The sequence below is a fragment of the Anopheles cruzii genome, chromosome 3, assembly GCF_943734635.1.
Source record: "Anopheles cruzii chromosome 3, idAnoCruzAS_RS32_06, whole genome shotgun sequence".
Classification (NCBI taxonomy): domain Eukaryota; kingdom Metazoa; phylum Arthropoda; class Insecta; order Diptera; family Culicidae; genus Anopheles; species Anopheles cruzii.
The window spans coordinates 53,215,861-53,236,586 of NC_069145.1; the positions used below are offsets into that span (position 1 = coordinate 53,215,861).

Genomic DNA, 20,726 nt, shown 5'->3' on the forward strand with positions numbered 1-20,726 from the left:
GAGTGAATTCCGGAGAGTTCAGAAACCAACATTTTTGGGGCTCGCGATCGGTTTGATGAAGTCGACACAATTTGCACCAACCAATCCATTCCCTTCCCAGGGCCACCGGCTTGGAATGTTGCTTGTTGGCCAGCACGAAGAACCAATTTCGGGGGCACCGGTGGTAAACTTGCTACATTACGACATGTTTCCCCGGGGAAACAGGGAAAAATCAACCCACGGCCAACATGCGTTCGCACAGATTACGCGATACGCAATTTTTGGTAGCGCGCGGCGCACGATGTCGCGCGCTGGCAAAATTATCATAAACATCATAATTTGGCGATAATTGATGGGCTTCGGTAATTGTTTGCGGTCGTTCGCCACGCGAGAAAAACATGCTTCCATCGACCGATTAACAAACAGCGTAAAGCGCCCGGCCCGGACAGCGTGATAATATTTCGAACGGCCATCCAACAACAACAACAAACCTCAACAATGCCTGTGCCCGTGTTGTGTGTGGGTCTAATCGCGAATCGGCTACGGCGTGTGACATTTTGTGGTTTGGTTTATGGCAGTGCTAACGACGCGTATAACGGCGGTGCTAGTCGGCTGTAACGAACCTGCTTGAGCAGCTAGGCGAATCGTACACGGCCGTCAATCGCGGCTTGCGATGGCGACAAGAACGGCGATAGAGTCGAAAAATGTGTATCTTCAATCAGTGTTCACTTTCGGTTCAATTACGGACTGTATTTCGGTAGTAAAGGTATTTGCCCAGTTCTCCGGCTATTCGAGCTCGAGCTCGAGCCGACCTTCCTTCTCGAACCCAGACAGTCAACTGTTCCTTTGATGGACACAATCAATGCACGTCAATAAGCTTCAAAAGTATACAAAACGGCATATTTCTATGTTTAAAGGTCGGTTATTGAAGGACGCATATGACAGGCCAAACCTGCAGAGTTGTTAGAATGAGCATGACCAACGTCACAAGCTACACTGCTTTCTGAAACTGGTTCACACACTTTCACGGGTACACTGGTTTTCCGAAATAAAAATTATTTTGACTTAGGGAGCCAAAAAACTGTAAAACGGATGTTTCAAAATGATAGCCTCATTATGTATTCTTCAAGAAAATAGGGTCACCCAGCAAAAATGAGTGACAATTATGATGTTTTAATAATCGGTGGCCTCTCCACTACGATTTATTACTTAAAATATACATTTTGGCATACTTTCGAATAGGTTCTTTAGCACGTTCATCGACAGAGAACGCCAAGCATTTCTAATCGCCACTTCAAGCGTCTGTATGTTTTCGTACTGCTTGCTATTCGCATAGATCTCTCGAACTAGAATTCCCCAAACATTCTCAATAGGGTTGAGATCTGGAGAAACAGCCGGCCAGGCCATTAAATTGACTACCAAATGTTCCAAGTAAGCTTTTGTTGCTCTACTTGCATGGACAGTTGCATTATCCTGCTGGAAAATTAGCGGGTGGTGGTTGAAACGATGCAGGTATGGCTTCAAATTACTATCCAGAATGGCTGGCAGAATGGCAGAATATTGGAAAGCTCAATGTATCGATAGCTTACATAATTCCATTCGTCTTTCCATGACATATGCTCGTTCGCAAATTGCAATCTTGTTGCTTTGTGGTGTGTCTTCATTGCTGGTAGCTTTCTCATTGATTCTCTGGCAATGCTTACAGAGGAACTAAGAGTTCTCCAGATTGTAGCACATCTAACATACATGTGCAATTCATTTTTAATACGCCGAAAACATTTCGTAGTGTTAGACGCAGCTTTAACTACTCTTCGTTCATCGCGAGAGTAAAGTAGTTTTGGCCGTCCAGATGACTTCCGAGTCCCATATTCCGATGGATCTTTCAAGTAATTGTTGGCAAACTTTGGAGATCGTTTCAGTAATGAGGCTATTTCATGATTTGACTTCCCAACACTATGGTACGCTTCAATTTTCCCTTTTTGCCTTCTCCTAATTGAGTTCCACGACCCATTTTTTTTTATCAAAATGGCCAATTGACTACAGGAAATATGCGAGACTACTGAGATTATAAAACTCAGTTACTTGACAATTCAACTACTTTTAGTAGGACTGGACTAGGACCGACTTTTACAAGTGAGACAATCATTTTTAAACAGCCGTTTTATCGTTTTTTGGTTCCCTAAGTCAAAATAATTTGTATTTCGGAAAACCAAACAATGGATATTGTTTCTTTTGCAAAACTAATTGATTCCTCATCTACGAAAAATAGGTTTAGCGTTTTGTCTTAACCTCAGTCTGAAAAAACGGGTCAGGCTATCATTATGAAAAGCTGTGTAGGTGAAGGTGAATGGTAAGCTCTCTAGTCCCTCCACAGCGATTGCTCCAAGGGCAGGACATTGCCCGTCTCCTTTTCAACATAGCGCTGGAGCGCATTCATCCGGACTCTGGAGTGGAGACGCGAGCGACCGTCTATTAGGGATTTGAATTGAATCATGCGGTTTTTATTCGACATTTGTGGCCTAAAAACAAAAGATATGACTAGTTTCATGAAAGTTCTTATTGTTCGTCGTTAGCCACTACTTTCTCCCATCTTTCAAGTAATTCCTGGGATTCCATCTTTGAAGCGATTCAATCAGAGATCAATTTTTTAATACTTTCATAAGAAGTGAATCGTTGTTCTGCCAAATCCGACGTAGTCTGAAGTAGCGACATCTGGTGAATACAGCGGGTGGGATAACAGTTCCTATCTCACATTTTTTCAATAGGTTTTGACCGGTTTTGCGATAAGTGGTCGATCGTTGCCATGTTCTTTTATACCCATTCTGGTCGCTTTATGCACAAAGCTTGCTTCGAACGCATTTATTGTTATCGATAGGGTTGTTCATCAATAATATCATTAGGTTTTAAAAGCTCATAGTACACCACACCTTTCGTATCCACCATATGCACAGCATAACTTTTGCGCATAACTCGCTGTGGTTGCGATAGACCTGCTTCATCAGGGTGTACCCAAGTCTTTTGCGTTTAGTATTCTCGTAATAAATTCACTTTTCGCCACCAGTGACGATTCGGTACAAGAACCCCTTTCTTTTCTGCCGTGTAAGCAATAATTCGCAAATAGTTTTCCTTCTTTCAATGTCTTTTTTTCTCGATTCATGTGGATAATACAGTCAATTTCCTAATAATTGCCATGACACTCAGGCGTTTGGAAACTATCATTCCTACAAGTTAATTTTCCGTATGGCATGCATCCCGATCGAACAATGCTGCCAATTCTTCACCAAAAAACTTTTTGGCTGTCTTCTCTTGGTCTTTTAGCTTTGGTAGCTCTTGCAAGTTGGTCTTGCAAGCCAAAATCATCACTTTTCAACAGAGCAATTGTAGAAAAACGCATGAATCTATTGTAAAACCGCATGAAGTCCTAATACTTTAAGTCCAGCCAGATCATGGCCTATGCTGATGAGATAGACATTATAGGTCGAAGGAAAGGTTCCAATGTAGCTCAAAATTGTTCATAGGGATTGAGCAAACTGGGAATACTCTCGGTCCGCAGAATAACGAAAACAAGAATTCAAAGTGGCAACATCAGCAGCCCGCCCGACAACATCGGCGAACATACGTGGGGGTGCACTAACCTTGACATAACTGAGGAGATACGCGATAGGGGGCTACAGGTTTGAAGAAACTGTTTCGCTCACTTCTTGAGACATGGACCGAAAGTGACGAAATTCTTTTAGCCGCCTCCGAAGAGCAAGAAGCTCAGATTAAATTTTTGCCTCTTAGGAGGGACAATTAAGAAGCCGCTACAACGGCGAGCTGTATGCACTGTACGATGAACTTTGCACAACAGTAAGGCTCACCAGGCTCCGGTGGGCGGGTCACGTCACGAGCATGACACGAATTACGAACCAGCCCGTAAACTCTCCTTATCCCTTAGGCCAGATGGACAGACACTAACACAATAGTGGCAGTGTTTTGCACTTTTTGCCACCTTTCGTCGTTGGGTTGGATTGAGCAAAGTGTTCTATGGAAAAAAGGCCCTCATATTGGACACTTGCTTTATTTGGCATTCGAACAATAACAGGTCTAATTGCAGCCAGCGGTGATGCACTGGAGCGCACCCAAAGACCGCTAGAAAGTCCGCTGCAAATCTCGAAACACTGGAGAGCAACCGTATTGGCAGCATAAAGAAACACAAACAAGTCGCAAATTAAAAACCTATTCTCAGCTCAAACCCCGAACGTCGCATTGCAGGGCGCGACAAAGTAAAAATCAATACCAAACAACGACGCGAAAAACCGAAACCATTTTCCCCGCCCGGGGGGCCATTTCCCCGCGCAAAAGGTTTCCACTAATTTTTCCCGCACTCTCTCTCGCTCGCTTTCTCTATGTGTGCCCTCCGCTCTCTCTCGCTCTCCTCCAGTGTGCGCGGTGTCAATATTATTCAATAATTTAAATTTCAAATTATCGTACGGCTAATGCCCATTCCCAGAGCCGCCGGGGCCAGAACGGAACCGAGTGAGCAAAAAGCGTTCAACTGAACGCTCGGGTTCGGGCTCGGGTTTTGGTGTGGTGGTGGCGCGCAAGAGTGTCATGAAGTACTAGAGACAGATAGGAGTCGTGTTGACATTAGTTGGGCATCCCGCAGTGAACTGACAGATGATGACCGCCAGACACCGCCGTCGGACGTCCTCCCATGGAATGGATATGCGGGCACACGTATATGCGTCGCGGTCTCTCACACATCGTGCGCCCCACAGGAGTGGCTCTAGTTCTCGGTCCTCCCTTTTTTGGGGCCGGTGCGGGCGGTGCTCTGACTGATCCCGCGACTGTTATTGTTACAATTTTTTCGCGGTCTCGTCTGATGAAACGCTCCTCCGGGTCCGGCCCGGATGGGGTGGTTCGTGGAGCAGCAGCAATAACAACGACCAAAACAAACGCTTCCACTAAACAGTTAGCAAGTGTAGCACACACCACCATGGCATGGCCATTGTTGTGTACAGCGCCATTCGATGGCCAGTTCTGTGGCCACGCCACGCCACGAGGGATAATGAAGGAAGTAGTGTGTTTATAGTATGCGGTGGACAGCGCCGACACCGTGCGCTCTCGCCGAAGCACGGAAACACACAGTAAATCCCGGCCACCAGGACCAGAACCAGGGGGGGGGGATTGTGGGAGGTAGCGGCCCCGAGGGGGGGGTGTGAAACATATACATACTGATGATGCTGCTCGTTTGCATAAGTGTCATTCCAGTAGAGTTCGTAGTGTACGATATTCTCGCCCGAGTGAGTCGGTCGGGACCATTGCAGGGTGACAGCTGTTTCGCCGACATCGGTTGCGCGAAAGTTGCTCGGTTGTGAGGGAACTCCTGTGGCAGCGGGAAAGAAAAAAGAGAAAACAAAACCGGAAGCAATGAGTGAGTGGAATGGCGGCACTGGAATGGAAACGGCAAAAAACAACCCCAACAACACACACACACAATGCACCGCGTCGCGGTGGGGAAAAGGAGCGGAAAAGCGAACGGAAAACCACTCGCAGTCGCTAAGTGCTGTGCGAGTGTCATCCTGCTGTCATTGAGCGTGGGAAATGTAGCCGACAGAGGGCGGGTTCGAGAGCCAGAGCCAGAGCCCCCCCGCGCCGGGTAGTTCGTGTTGCGTGTTGCGGGGCGAGCTTACTTATCATGAGAGAGCGCGCTCGCGGTACACGAAGGGGCACTGACGAAGGGGCACTAGGTGGTGGTCGGGTGGTGGCGAATGAAGAGTGAAAACATTTGGCGGTAATTTGCATATGCATAAACATGTTGTATGAATGTTTGATAGGAAACAATTTAATTACATCGAGATTATCACCGGTTTCGATGACAATCCCGAAAGCGCCACAATCCGCTTGTCGCGGTCCGCGGGCCGGGTTTTGAAGTGCAAAATGTCATTGCGGGCATTGCTATTTAGGTGGTGGTTTTTTCGTCATTAGGTTCCGATTGGAAACGGGGCACATGGTTGAACGATTAGGAGTTGCGTGAATTAGCCACGGACCAGGATGTGCCACGGAAGCACTTTCGCTGATTGGAACCTAGATAACACATCGTTCAATAAGTCCCGAGACTACCATAGAAATGGCGCTAATAATGCCATTCATATACCAGGATTCGGAAGTACCAACCTTCAGATGAGTTGTGTCAAAATTTGATGTAATTCGAAGCATAACCAAGAAAGCTATAGTGGTTAAAGTGACGCTACTTTTGCAATCCTAAAAAAATGGACCAAAGCGAGTTTCGTGTGTTGATAAAACATTGTTTTCTAATGAGGAAAAAACACTGTTGAAGCTCAGCAATGGCTTGAAAAACGTTATCCGGACTCTACTCCGTCGAAACCAACCATTTTTCGGAGGAATGCTGACTTCTATGCGGTCGTGCTGATAAAAATGATGCGGAACGTTCGGGGCGGCCAAATGAAGCAGTAACTCCCGAAAACATCAAGCAAGTATTGAAAATCGTGGTGGGTGAGCGCAAAATGAAAGTGCACGAGATAGCTAAGATGATGAACAATCAACTGGTAGTGCATTTACTATTTTGCACCAAAAATTTGATATGAAAAAGGTTTTTTTCAAATGGGTGCCGCGTTTGCGCACATTGGAACAAAAGCCACCATGGCACAATTCAATCAAAACGATGACCAAATTCAACGAATTAGGCTTCCAACTGTTCCTCATCCTCCGTACTCGCCGGATCTGGACCCCAGCGACTACTGGCTCTTTACGGATCTCAAAAAGATGCTCCAGGGAAAAAGATATGGCTCGAATGAGGAGGTGACCGCTGCTACTGAGGCTCATTTTGAGACAAAAAACAAATCGTGCTACAAACATGGAATTGAAAAAATAGAGAAGTGTGGAATGGTTGTATTACACTTTAAGAAGAGTATGTTGATGAATAATAAAGAATTTTGCCGATAAAATGTTATTTTCATAGTTAGTCTCGGGAATTATTGAACGATGTGTTACAGTGGATGGCGAAATTAACTGTAGCTCATGAACATTTGAGTAATATGTGAAAATATGAGTACATCTTCTATTTGAATGGCTCTTTTGAGACGTTGAATATTAGATTGAGGTTCTAAGACTAAAATGTGGGCGATAAAATGACATTTAGATGTAATCTAGTAGACTGGTGCGGTCATTTTTGGCCATAGGTCAATTTGAGCATGGCGAAATTAACCTTAGTTTAATTTGGAAGCTTGAAGTTTTTATTTTTCACACCAATTTCCTTCGTTTTGCTCTGTAATAAAGCAACTAGAGTACATTTTTTAAATTTATGAGCAATAATAACATGATATTTTACATGTTTTAATATGCAAAATGCAGAATTAAAGCTGAGAAACGCATGGTGAAGAATTCACAAGACATTATGCTGTTTCTCAGCTTGAAATATGGTAGAAACCTCTAAATATCCCAAGTTAACCAATTAATATCGTAAATTAGTTTTTAATTTGACTATTAGTGGTTAAAATAATAGGGATATTGCACGAATTTTCGACTTAGCGAGCAAGCAATCGGCAGCAATAATCAAGCTGTATGAAAATGAAGGTCGTATTCATCATGTTAAGGTTTGTGGCCGCAAGAAATCAACGTCAAAACGAGTTGATAGACGTATACTGAATATCTCCTCCACAAACCATTTACAATCCACCTAAAATATTGGCCAAAAACGTAATTCTGAAGGAATACAATTCCTTTCCGGGCATGTCATTCGACGTAGCCTATAGAATGTAAACAAATCTGGCCTTGTTTTCAACAAAATTCCGCACCTAACCATGGCCAATACGAAAAAAGAACAGTATTTTACTATCTGCATGCTTTGAAACCTCGCTTATTGTGAGAAAAGCTGTTTTGGTGTGATAAATCTTTGGTATGATTCACCTCTCATTATAAGGAGTTGAAACTTTTTGCTTTAGGGACCTGAATCATCAATTAGGAAACAAATTACAACTGCATTATGTTTCAAGGATGCATTATTTACATGAAACCTACAAGTTGATGACCTTTCCTGGTCATGCTGACTTGAAAGCTGGTCAAAAATCGACAAAACAAAAATTATTCGAGAAGGAACAAGTCTTATAGGTGAAGATTTCCTCGCACCACAGGATAGTTCGGCAACTCACAAGCCATCAGTAGTCCTGCAGTATCTCGTGGATGATGATATCAAAGTTTTAAGGTATTAACTTCTTTGTCCAGACCATCCAACCAATGAAAACATGTGGTTATTCATAAACCTTGAAGTATGCGTAAAGATCCCATTCAATTTAACAGAATTAGCTAAATTAATCGGACCAATCTATACCAAAACAATACATGAGGACTGTAGAAAAGGCCACATAAAAAAACAGGAAGTTTGGCTACACTGCCTGGGCGGAATGGTATGTATTGCGGATACTAAGGTTGTTTTCGCCGAAGAGAAATTGGCTTGTTCCGAATATGTTTGACCAAAATTTTTCTCTTGTATCAATTATCCCGAAATACATCAAAACTATCATTTACACATCTTGTTTAATGTTTTTGATTCATTTTTGATTGACTAAAGCAAATTTTTCATCCTCGTATATCCAAAAATCTTTTGTGTTTATGAAGTAAGGTTATTTTTGTCATCCACTGTAGCTCCGTACCGGATAGGTGCCTGACGAGTATCGAATGCAAATTTTTCGACAACACATCATGATCAGTGTATTGTATTGACACGTTGGCACCCTCCACTGTAGAATTGCGGATGGAAAAGCGTAATATGGTAGATTTTCGATTCGAAACCCCCAAATGGAATCGTCATTTTGTTTAAAACTTATAGTCCAATAGTCGAGAGGCGAAAAAAAAGTGGTCCGCATTCTCTATTGCACCGGTCGGCGGACGTCGCGTCATCATTGTCCACCGGGCAGCGCGGTTAAACTTCAAACTTGTCACAGTTTCTGGAGCAGGCAGGCGAAAACTATCTTTGCCAACAAGATGACAGAAGTGTAAAGGGATGGATTTGAAGCGCAAAGTTAAATTGAAATAACTTTTGTGCTCGCCCGTTGACGCGAAGACAATGGCACCGTGGCGCATAACCTACGCAACTGACAAACGATCATTGCTCGGCGGTACCGAAAGCTGCTCAACGCACGTACTCTTTTCGTGACGGACGCGCTTGGGAAGAAGCTGCCGGGTGGAAAAGTTTGCTCGCTGAATCGGTGTCACTAGAAACTGTGCCGAGAGCCCAGTCAAGCAGTATGTCGGGGATGGTCTTGGTACGTGTCGGAGATCCTTTCTTCCAATCACAGTGATGCGGCACAAGAAATACGGTTGGCAGGCAGGCAGGATATCCGTGCTCGCTGGCGGCACCAATGAAGGAGATTCGCTGTGCACATTATTAGTGACTTGTGTCCTGAAGCGACGAGTGAACGATACAACATTATGAAACAAAAATCATTCCAGCTTCAGGCTTCCTTCAGGGAGTCGATTGCTGCAAACACTATGCGGAGCTCGTTGTCTGTTTAATCTGCCGGTTTATGTTGACTCTATTAAACCGTTTGCAACAAAACTTTAAATCCGCGAGTTCGCGAGTCTTTCCGCTACGACCCATTGGTTCGGTGTTCAAAACTATCTGCAATTGTTGAGGGGTTGTGTTAAGTTATATCCTTACCTTGTTGGGCTTTAACCTGTACCGGGTTGGACAGTGGACCGGCACCCATGGAGGTGAACGCTTGCACCCGAATCGTGTATATGGCGTGTGGGGTCAGCTCCGAGATTGTCGTCATGTCGTTCGTTTCCATCTGCGAGTCCCACGATGCCTCCGCTTGATTCGGGTTGGTCGTGTAATACACTTTGTATCCCTGCAAAAGTTTAAGCAGCTTTTTATTATTCCATCTTCACACTTAGCATTAGGATGCGCGAGTATCAGCTTTGCCAAAACCATGGCCAATACATGGACTAAAAACGGACTGCTTATGCTGATGCTTCACACAATTGCATTAGAATAGCGTCAGCGAAGCATCCTCCTCCTAATGATCATATTAATCAACGAATCCATTAAACGTTCATTAAACTAGAGCCTTCACAGTAGCGAGGCCGGCACAGCCGGCCTGTCGCCATTATCGGACACACGCATCACCAGCGAACGCGGTGGCGGCCGTGAAGTCTTTCGGTTGACCTGTGATGGCCATCGGTGGTCATGTAAAATTACACCAAATTGCATTAATAATTCACCGTTAATTACGCTGAAACATCTCATAAATTATTAGCAACGTAAACGTGAGCCCTTGTCGAGCCCCGGTGAGCCCACGTTCGATACAATAATTGATAGTTCGTTATCTAGCGCGCGAGGCGCACGTGATAGACTTTGGGGCTGCTGCCAGGTTCTTTTCGCTGGCCACACGCTGGTAGGTAAATATGCTTACATAGACGACCACTTTCATTAGCAGTAAAATATTGCATTATTTAATTTCAATTGCTCCAATTTCCCCGGACGAGCCGGTTAGAATGTCGTATTCCGTATAAAGCGTAAAGTGTCATCCTTTTCATTGCATTTTGCGTGGTGATTGTCAAAAACCCGCCAGCGCCAGAAATAGTCTGCCGACAACAACCGCCCTGGAAAGGTGTGTCAAATAACAACGAATGTTATGTACGTGTTACTGAACTTCAATGCTGCGACGGAAAAATAATTAAATGATGGAGATCTACCACGAAGCCGTTGAATGGGCGACTGATTCAACGCAGTGAAAATTGGCGGCTATATTTAATTCAGCACTCAGCAAATTCAATACACCAGGGGTCAGGGATACAATCAAACACTTGTGTATCAACCCATCTATAAATATCCAGCGTAAGCATTTTATCGCCCCATTTAGCACATAGAACATGCATTATTGAATTTGAGTGTGACAACGATTGGAAGTAATGCTTTGTCTTGTGCCGTTGCCATTTTCGCACACACCGCACAGCTTCTGGCACTCTAATAATTCTGGGGATCCTGCCCTCTGTGCAGTACTTACAGTCACTTGTCCATTAGGCGTCTCAGGTGGTTCCCATGTAATGAGCATTGTCGACGAGCTTAAGGGTTTCACCTCAATGTTTCTCGGCGCGCTTTCCATTTCTGTAAGTAGTCGTTGTACAACGAGGGGGAGCGAATGGTAGATATTAAGGAGCTTCGAGGTTCGAGCATCTGGGGCATCAAATGATCCAAAAGAAAAGCCAAACTCTAGCCATCTGCTAGATGATGGGACACTGGTTCGAGGGCGATGGCGAAGCGGCCAAAGTTGATTTGACGTTGTGTAACTTAAAAGATCTATTTTCAAACTACCTACAATGAACTCGAATACAATGGTGGTGTTTGAAATATCTTACGAGGGTTGTGATGCGGTGGCGAAATGTTTTTATTAATGTTAATTAAAGCATGCAAACGAAGCGAAATTTGGCGAATTGTGCGGTAAATGCGTTTTTCTGTTGATAATTACTACAAATAAATGATAAAGATACAATAATGCTGTACACGTTGTAGTTAACGTAAGATAATTGAAGATTGAAGATTTAGTTGAAGCGCTTAGTTATTATTAATTTTTAGTTTACAAATGGACCAATTGATGAACCAAAACATAAGCACTCTTCCCAATATTCCGCCAGAAAAGTTTGAAATTTTGGGAAGTGTTTTTATAAAAAATTGATAATTGTCGATAAAAAAGTTGCTCAACATTTTAATTCATTAAATTTGTTTCAAATATTAAAGAAGCAAAAAAAGTTTATCCAAAAAAGCTAAAAATATGGTAAAATGATGTGGAAAAGCAATATCAAAATGGCTACGACTACGGATCCAACATACAGCAGAAGATACAAAACAGGTTTCGTAAGAGCTACCGGATAGATCCACCGCAAAGCAGATAACACAATAGATTAGGGAGGTTTGAAAATATTGTGCGACAAGTTGACAACCGATAATATTACTGCTGTGGGTTGCTGCTGCTGCTGAGAACGACCGTTCGGAAGCTCGGAAAACGGCAGCACACAGTCGGGCAGATACGCCCGGGGCCGTGTTTATGGACGATGAAGTAAAATATACAACTCGAAACGATATGCACACAAACACATATAAGGGTTTCAACACAATTGACGGCGAAATAAAAGATTCACGAATGGCACAGGATGAAACAGAATGAGAGAGAACCAAGAGGGGGTGCAAAAAGTAAAACAAAAACAGAGAAAAACGGCCCGCTGTAGTGAAGCAAATCCTTGTCCCGCTCTCGAACAACGGGCCAAAACTTTGTGAAACTAAAATAAAAGTTGCTATCCATCGTTGAATTGAATATTTCCAGCACAAAAATTTCGCCTCTCCTCTGGACTGGTTCTGGACTTCAGATCCTTGTCCAGGTGGACAGCAGCAATGCAGAGCGCGGTAGAAAAGGTACAAAAGTGAAGCGAAACACTGCGACTACTGCCCGTCCATCAGCGTGACAGAGATGGAGGGTAACGCGGAGCGATTTGCAACAGTGGCAAAAAACGTTCAACTGGCAAAAGTACATTTTCCTGCTGCTGCATTATGAAAATGGTGCAGAACCGATGGGAACCAGCGGCGGCAGCGGTGTTGGTGAGAAAATGGAACATATTCTGCAAAACAGTCGACAATACAAGTCGTCCTGGCGGGGGGGGGGGCCGGGAAGACGGGTATTGACAATGAAATCAATAGAACAGCAGCAGCAGCAGCCTGCTGCCAAGAACTATGAACGACAGATCGAGCGCCGCAGGCACGACAGAGGGCACGGTGAGCTTAAGTTGGTGGGCAAAGCGCGGCACAGATAGGAAGATGAACCCCGTGCAGGACGGCGGAACGGAGCAGCCGGAGGCGGAGTGCCGCTGACAGTGCCTCTAGACGGCAGGGACGAGAACGAGCGATTCTGGGGATTGTATCGTTGGGAAAAGTTCTTTGCATCGCCCGAAGCTTATCTGTTGGACAGTTGCAAAGTGAAAACTTTCCCATCCGGCATCGGTTCTCGATTGGAGACGCAGAGATCGGCACCGACGGGCACCGACGGCACCGCCACCTGCAACGTCTTCTCGTACAGTTGTCCTAAGTGCTTCGCAAGGGAAGGCCCTGGCGTGCAGCGGCAAAACTGCTGAGCTGCGAAGCACGGAGACGTACTTTTATGTGCTTACTTCACGTATCAACAAGACGAAAAAGAACACAAGACTAGTGCTGGTGCTACTACTACTACTACTACGTCTACTACTAACACTACGACTACCCGAAAGCTTTCTTCGGGAACATGTGCCTAAGCTGGGAGCATCCGGCACAAAAACAAAACAAAGCACGCACGCACACACGGAAACTCGAGAGATGCTGAAGCAAAAGTGCGCCAAGAACCAGGACGACAAAAACGAAAACCATTCAAAAGAACAACCTACGGTGTCTACAGGAACAAAATACAGGGTTTCACGCATTGCAAAGGGGACAATGTCACAATGCCCCAGACACCCGGCAGTCTACAGGTACGGATTTGCCGCGGAAGGCAACCGATTCGTTCGAGATGGAGCGTTACTCCCCTCGGTTAATATGCTAAGTAAATAGAAAACCATACCGTCAAGCTGGTAAAAATATACCTTCAAATCCAATCCAATTGATTGAATGATATCGTTCAAACGAGGTACAAATATTTTCGGTAAAGCTCGACAAACTGCTTGATGCAGTTCCGACAGTGAATAGCGTAACTTTGACCGGGTTGAAGTATTCTGATCGGGATAAGGCTATTCTGGAGTGGAGGAAGTGCTACATGTTGCTTAAGATAATCGTGTTAAGTTAGTTTACTAGGTGTATGCGTCAAAAATCGGGAACTTAAAAAGATGGCTGTACCTGCCGATTGGGACTTCCCAGTTTTGCTGTTCATTCATCATTACCTTGTTTCGACATCAGGTAAATGATTTCAGGTCGAAAAAAAAATATTTCGGTTTGCAACCCAGCTTTGAAAGGGTTAAATTATGTCAACTTTTGTGCCTGAAAATGACGTTTTGCGGGGATTATTATTTTTCTGCTTCTCTTGAAGAAAACTGCTTCGGAATCGCACCAAATGTTTGTCGGGACTTGTGTTTGGAAGATCGCAATGCTTTGAGTGGTTTAAAACATTTCAAAATGGCGATTTTGACTTTACAAAAAAAAGCGTCGAAGGACTTTAAAAAACGGACTTTCTGATGGGACAGAAAGGTGTGGTGTTTCACAAGCTCCTAAAACCCGATAAAAACGTTAATTCCGATCGCTACTGACAACAAATGATCAATTTGAACCATGCATTGATCGAAAACGACCAAAAACCCGTTCCAGTTTTTTTAAATGGAGGCGCCTGGTGGCACGTGGCAACAAGCACCAGGCGCCCCAAAAAACAAAACTGTTTCAGGATACTATCAAATCACTTGGATGGGAGCTGCTATCCCTCCCCGCGTTATTCACCAGACTTGGCTCTTTCCGAATATCATTCATTTTCATCGACGGGACACGTATTGGCTGAGCAGCCCTTCGTTTTTCTACGAGGAAGTCGAAATGGAATGACTAATTAGTTTACTTAAAAAGTCGAAGAATTCTTTCGTCTGGGAATCCATGATTTAGCAGAGAGATAGAAGAAATGTATAGCTAGCAATGGCACATACTTTGAATAAAATAGAAAATCGCATTAAAATTTTATAAATATTTTTTGTGCCGTAAAAAATCCCGATTTTTGACGCATACACCTAGTAAGTTAACTATTAAGTAAATTTAATAATTACGGTCCGTTCCGTTCTTCTAAGATTAAAAAAAAAGGATTCTGATGATGGGCAATGATCATTCTACCATTTAGCTTTGTACCGGATACTGTTGAAGGTACAGCTTATTACAGTTTATTAAAAGCTAAGAAGTAAGCAGAAGAAATATACAAAACGATGAACTATTTGGTTGTTGCACCATTAAATTGTTAAAACGGACTCAGACAACACAGTCAAGGAACTGGAGCTCGCCCGTCCATGTATGGTTAGCTCACAGAACACCGAGCAAGCTTTTCGCCTCTTCGTGCAAAACTGTACCGTAGACTACGACGAGCGTGGCAATGGCGAACCGCGCGGATAATTTGAAGCTCTGGCTACAGCACACCCTCTGCTGGACAGCAAGATCGACTCGGAGACCGCTCGGATCAACTTTGTGTGCACAACAAAACAACAAAACCAAAAAGTGAGATACAGAGAGAGAGGGCGCTTGGAGCCAAAAATAGGTAACATCTACAAAAGGGCTAGTAAATGCATGATGGTTTTACTTACTGGAACCTCCATAGACGGAATCGCCTATCGACATTTTTGTGGGCACAGTGGGCAAAAAGTGGATGAAAAAACGGGTTCAATGTTATGAGATAAAATTTGGAAAATCTTCGTTAGCATCGGTGCGGCGGTGCCGTGGTTAAAACAAACAAAACAAAAACACGGTGCGAACCAAACTATTACAGAAACACAGAACTCAAACAGCGTGTCTACACTCTCTCTCTCGGGGGTTGTTGGTCGTGAGGCGAGAGCTACGACAGATGGCTAGAAAAAAAACGGTGCAATTTGCGAGGTTTAACTGGAGGAGGTGAACTTAGTGAAACAAAAAATTGCAAAACAGTGTCTATTATTTGAAAACCACACACACACGGGACAGCAGTTTACGAATCACGCGCAACTAACGCGCAACCACGCACCTACCAAAAACAATAGTTTCTGCTTTGTTACAAGAAACAAAAATGCCCGTCTGGTGTGTGTGTGAGTGTGTGTGGGGCGTACAGTTTTCGTGGCGGAGAGAAACATTACAAAAACATAGCTAAAAAATTGGCAAACGCAAAAAAAACGGTGTGGTCCTAGAAAAAGTTGGGAACCATTTTCGTGACACAGACACGCTATCCGCACTACCAAAAACGGACGCAGATAACCAAAAACACGGGCAATCTAAACGCTCTCTTGTGAGATGAGCGCGTGTTGCTGCTGTTGTGGCGGGGGTCAGTGAAGTTGGTGACAAGACAAGACGTGTGTGTGTGTGTAGAGTGTTGCCGAGAGCAAAACAGATAACAATTTTCCTCGCAGTTCCATTCGCATTCGTGTGTGGTGTTGGTGTTCAGGGAGCAAACTGGAGGACTGGTGGTGCAGAATGCGGGAGCACTTTTAGCAACAACAAAAATAAAGGAAAAACCAAAACGAGAATCAAACAGCATTCGTGGGCGTGGGGAGGAAGATAGTGGTGGTGTGTTCATATTCAAATTCGATAACCAAAAACCAAAATTCACTTTTCACAAGCAAAACTTTTCCGTTTTCCACTTACACATTCGGTGATTCGGGTCGCAAGTGTGCGAGGGGACCGCATCGAGAGTCGAGGCGTCGTCGTGCATTCAAAATCCAAAGCAAAATTATGATTGTGGGGGGTGGTCACAGCAAAGCGCGACGAGCACGCGGCGCAGCGCGTTTATGGCGTGTGATCGAGAACCGAGAAATGGCGACAGTTCCGATTCCGGTTTATGGCAAAACAGGATTTTTGGTTGACACACACACGAGAGCAGCACGAGAAGTTTGGGGGTTGAAGTTTTTATTTGGGATGGCGCATGAAAAAAGTAACGGGAAGAAAACGTTCGTCTAAGTAAAACATGAATGGAATGACCTGAATTGTGGTTAGACGACATGTTGTGTAGCTGTTGTTGTGCGTGCGCTGGGAAAGTGTGGAATTGTTCCGGCATAGTTCCGGGGATCGCATAACGTTTTATGTGGCCGCGATAAGTCCACCAATCAGTTGGGCGTTAAAGAATCGATAACAATTGATACATTCGAAAGTTTTGTTTGCAAAAATGATTCAAACGTTGTAGACACACCGCATTCAACTGAAACATTTGAAGTGATATCAATATATCGAAGTCACGGCCGAATTAGTTCAGGTGTTCGGAATTAACACATATCGTAATACAATAGTAGTTTTCACACCGGACAAAAAGGCAAAAATCGAATATAGACTGTTTCATTATGTCTAAGCACGATTTTAAATGAACGCCAAAAATTCAAATTACAAGCAAACTCCATTTTTCTTTCTGTATTTAATACTTTGTTATCTTACTTAACAGTACATGTTTACAAAATTACATTCCGGTTTACCGTATGCCAATGATCGAACTTTTAAACGAACACTTCGCATCAGCTTTTGCACAGACTGATTTGTAATCATTTTGGACACTTTGTTCCAATCTTTGGCGAATATTTCAATGGTGTTGGTTGGCTTTACGTGTTTTCTCAAGTATGTCTTGGTAAGTGCCCAAAAAGTTTCGATCGGTCTTGCCTGTGGACAATTTGACGGATTCATCTCCTTCGGAACGAACTGGACCCCGTTGGATTGGAACCAGGTAACGTATCGTTGGAGTAATGCACGGATGCTAAATCCGGCCAAAATAGTACCGGGACTTTAGGTTTTCGAATCATAGGCAGTAGGCGTTGATTCAGACATTCGCGGATGTAAATTTCGGGTTTCATCGTCTCTGTTGTCACGAACGGTTCGGAATGCATGCCACACTCGCAAATGGTTTGCCAAACCATTGCCTTTTTCCGAATTTTTCAGTAAAAATGGATATATCTGCGTCGTCAGCATTCTGGCGATCCAGAACAGTGTAATACTGAGGACCCGGAAGAGTTTTGTAGTCAAATTTGCAATAAGTTTCATCGTCCATGATGACGCAAACTCGTTTGTCATGAAGCAATTGATCATACAATTTCCTTGCTCTTAATCTAACAGATGCAGCTTGTTTTGCACTCCGTTTCGGGTTTTTCTGCTTCTTGTATGTCTTAAGGCCTAATCTTACTTTGGCACGATGGACGGTACTCGCAGTTGATCCCACCTTTTTAGCCACATCTCGGACGGAGCCACTTTTCTTGCTGGCGTAAACACGCATGACTTTTTGGTCCAAATTTTTATCCACAGGACCCAATTTCCACCCAAATTTAATTTTATCCTGAAAGCTGCTTTCTTTTTTTAATTTCCTTATTGCGTTTCGAACCGCTCCAATGCTTATTTTTCCTGTTTTGCCAACTGACTCAGTGAAATGTTGGGAATAGTGCACCATTTGTGCAGAATCTGTTTTCCCTTTTCTGGAAAAATTCTTCGCATTTTCACAAAAGTTCAGGAAACCTGTACGTATTATACACCGTTTTTTAAGTTAAAGTGTATACTAAAAGAATCTGTTGAGTTTAACACTTAAAACGTCATGTGGAATGAGTAGTGATCTGTCAAAATCGTGCTTAGACATAATGAACAGTCTATAACTACAAAGGAAGGGCTTCGAATTGGGCTATCAAAGGTCCAAAGCGTTCCACTTTCGGCTATTGGAACACACCGCGAATGCTCCAGGGACTAATTCCGAACGAACAGTATGCAAACATCGCCGAACATCTTGGTCCAATTATTTGGCCTCGAAGAAAGATTTGCGAAAAGCTCGTTCATTTGTGAAAAAATAATCCCACGACCCAGCGTGTAGAAAACAATCGCAACATTGACATTAATATACAATTTATATACCGACCGATCCCGGGAGACAAGCGGCCGACCTGGGGGGGAACGGGAAAACGATCCGCTCTTTCGTCGGCGTCCGGCGCGGTGGGATACTATGCACAATTTCCATTGTTTTGATAAAAATCTCTGGGCAATAAAAGAAATTATCTTTCATCAATTCTTGGCCCCCGAAAAGCTGACCTCGTAGTCGTAGCCTCGAGAAGTCCTCGTACTATAAACATTCCATACGCGAAAACTTATTTTCGAGCATCACCACCACCGTACACCATCATGATTTATTAAGTCCGGGCGGCAGAACCAATCTAGAACAGGGTGGCCGTCCACTGCTGCCACTTACACTGCGTGTGCTCTCACGATCGCTCGTATCGGAAAAAGCAGCGCTAGTGACATGGCTTACGCATCACCCCGTGAAAGCAGAGGGCTGACGACTGGTGACTGGTGAGGTCACAGGCAGAGGAGAAAGCATAAAAAATAACGTGACCGTGGCTTTCCTTTCTGTTATTCCGATCCGAAATGAAAGATAAACTTCACGAAGGCGCCCGCCAGATGGCGTGTGGTGCTAGAACGCCGAACGAAATGTACTAAACCTGCACGCGGCGGCGTTCGTTTGCAATCGCTCCGACATGCGATCGCGGACCGCCGGCCGGGGTCCTGAAAAGCACGCAGGAATGTGGTAAATATTATGATATTCTTCGAATAATAGTAATAACATTATGCTCGAATCGGGGCGACTTAAAAAAAAAAAACGAGGCCACGAATCCAAAGGACCACTCTCTCTGGGGGGTGCAGCGGAAAGCTGCGGCTTGGTCCGCGCACCCCACAATCCCACCGAGGGTTTGCTTCCATTCGCACAAATCAAAACATCTAGCCGGTCCCGGCTTCGGATCAATCAGGCCATCATCATTTCATCGGTGCCACGGTGGAAAGAAAATACGAAAACGAAAACGGGTTCAAATATTTGTTTGTACGATTGATTGCGGTTTTCCGAGCAAAACATGCGTTTCTCCGATAACAAGGGCGAAAGTTAAGACCCTCACGCATTCATAGCACCGAGAGAGAGAGAGAGAGCGAGAGAGAGGGAGAGTTTGCGTGCGTATCCGTTGATCAAGCATATCGATGGCCGTTTGGCCGGTTTGTTTTCAAAGTTTTCCGTTTCACCTTCATTTTTGCCCCGAAACGAAACGCTTGATTTTTGTCAAACAGAGCCACCGCCGCCGCCACCGTGTGGCCATCGGTTTGGTGGCCACGATGTGCGTGAGAAATACGTGTCGACTTTCGTTTTTTTTGGTCCCCACAAGTGACCGAAAAAAAAGTCTCCACGGGAAACATTATCCGGGCGCGCGCGAGTGGCAATACACTGTGCCGGTCGGCCATCAAACGGCGGTTGTCGTTAGGTGGCCCCATCGAGAGAGATCCGCCACCGCCGGGCCGGGCCGGGCAGTGAAACGTACACAATTGCAAGAAATGAAATAAATATGGCCCAACGCGGCCACATAGCGATAAAAACGCAATACGCAATCAATAAAAATTCAATCGACGCAGCGGGCGCCGTCCTGCTGCTGCGGCCGGCCGGCCGGCCGGAACCGGAACCTGGGGCGGGTGCGCGTTCGGCTGCTGATTGAAAATGATTCACGGCGATCCGGTGTGCGGCATCAGCACCGGTGGCACTCATTGCTATTACATTCACTTTTAATGAAGATAAATTGCAAAAATAATGAATAATTGGCTGCAAAGTGATTGATATTTAATGAAAGTAGGCCTCGGTGTGGCCGGCGCCGCTCGCGTAGAGTACGCCCCGCTCGCGGAAGGCTGTGGCTGTAGTTTCGGGGGCCACTAATGCCGGAACAAAAAGAGGCCACCATGCGGCGAGAGGTTGTGGGGGGCTCGCCGCTACCGTGGCGCATGGTGCCGGGGATTGACGTTGGTTGATTCCATCTCCAGCCAACGGAGAACACTGGCCCCGCGGGGTGAGCGAGCACGTACGCGAGAGCTTTGCTTGGGTTCGGGCCGAGGGGAAACTAATATTAATATACGGGCATTTATACGCACCATGGGGCCAGGGAAGCGGTTTATTTGCCATTACATTCCCCGAGCAACGTCCGGAACCGGATCTACCGGATAGGCACTAAGTGTACCTGAATTTGCCCTCGAACCCTGCGCCAGCATTGCGGAATAGCGCGCAAGTGGCGTAATCTTGTCCATAGCCCGAGCT

The 20,726-nt window shown here is 44.7% G+C and overlaps 1 protein-coding gene across 1 annotated transcript in view; it reads right to left on the reverse strand.

Annotated features, from left to right (window-relative positions):
* LOC128275674 (tyrosine-protein phosphatase Lar) overlaps window positions 1-20,726 on the reverse strand; it is a 95,186-nt gene that overhangs the window by 39,174 nt on the left and 35,286 nt on the right. Inside the window, exons 7-9 of the mRNA XM_053014256.1 lie at window positions 10,989-11,089; window positions 9,641-9,830; window positions 5,197-5,347 (exon numbers count right to left, since the gene is read on the reverse strand). Of these exons, the coding sequence (XP_052870216.1) occupies window positions 5,197-5,347; window positions 9,641-9,830; window positions 10,989-11,089 (442 nt within the window). The remainder of the gene's footprint in view (window positions 1-5,196; window positions 5,348-9,640; window positions 9,831-10,988; window positions 11,090-20,726) is intronic.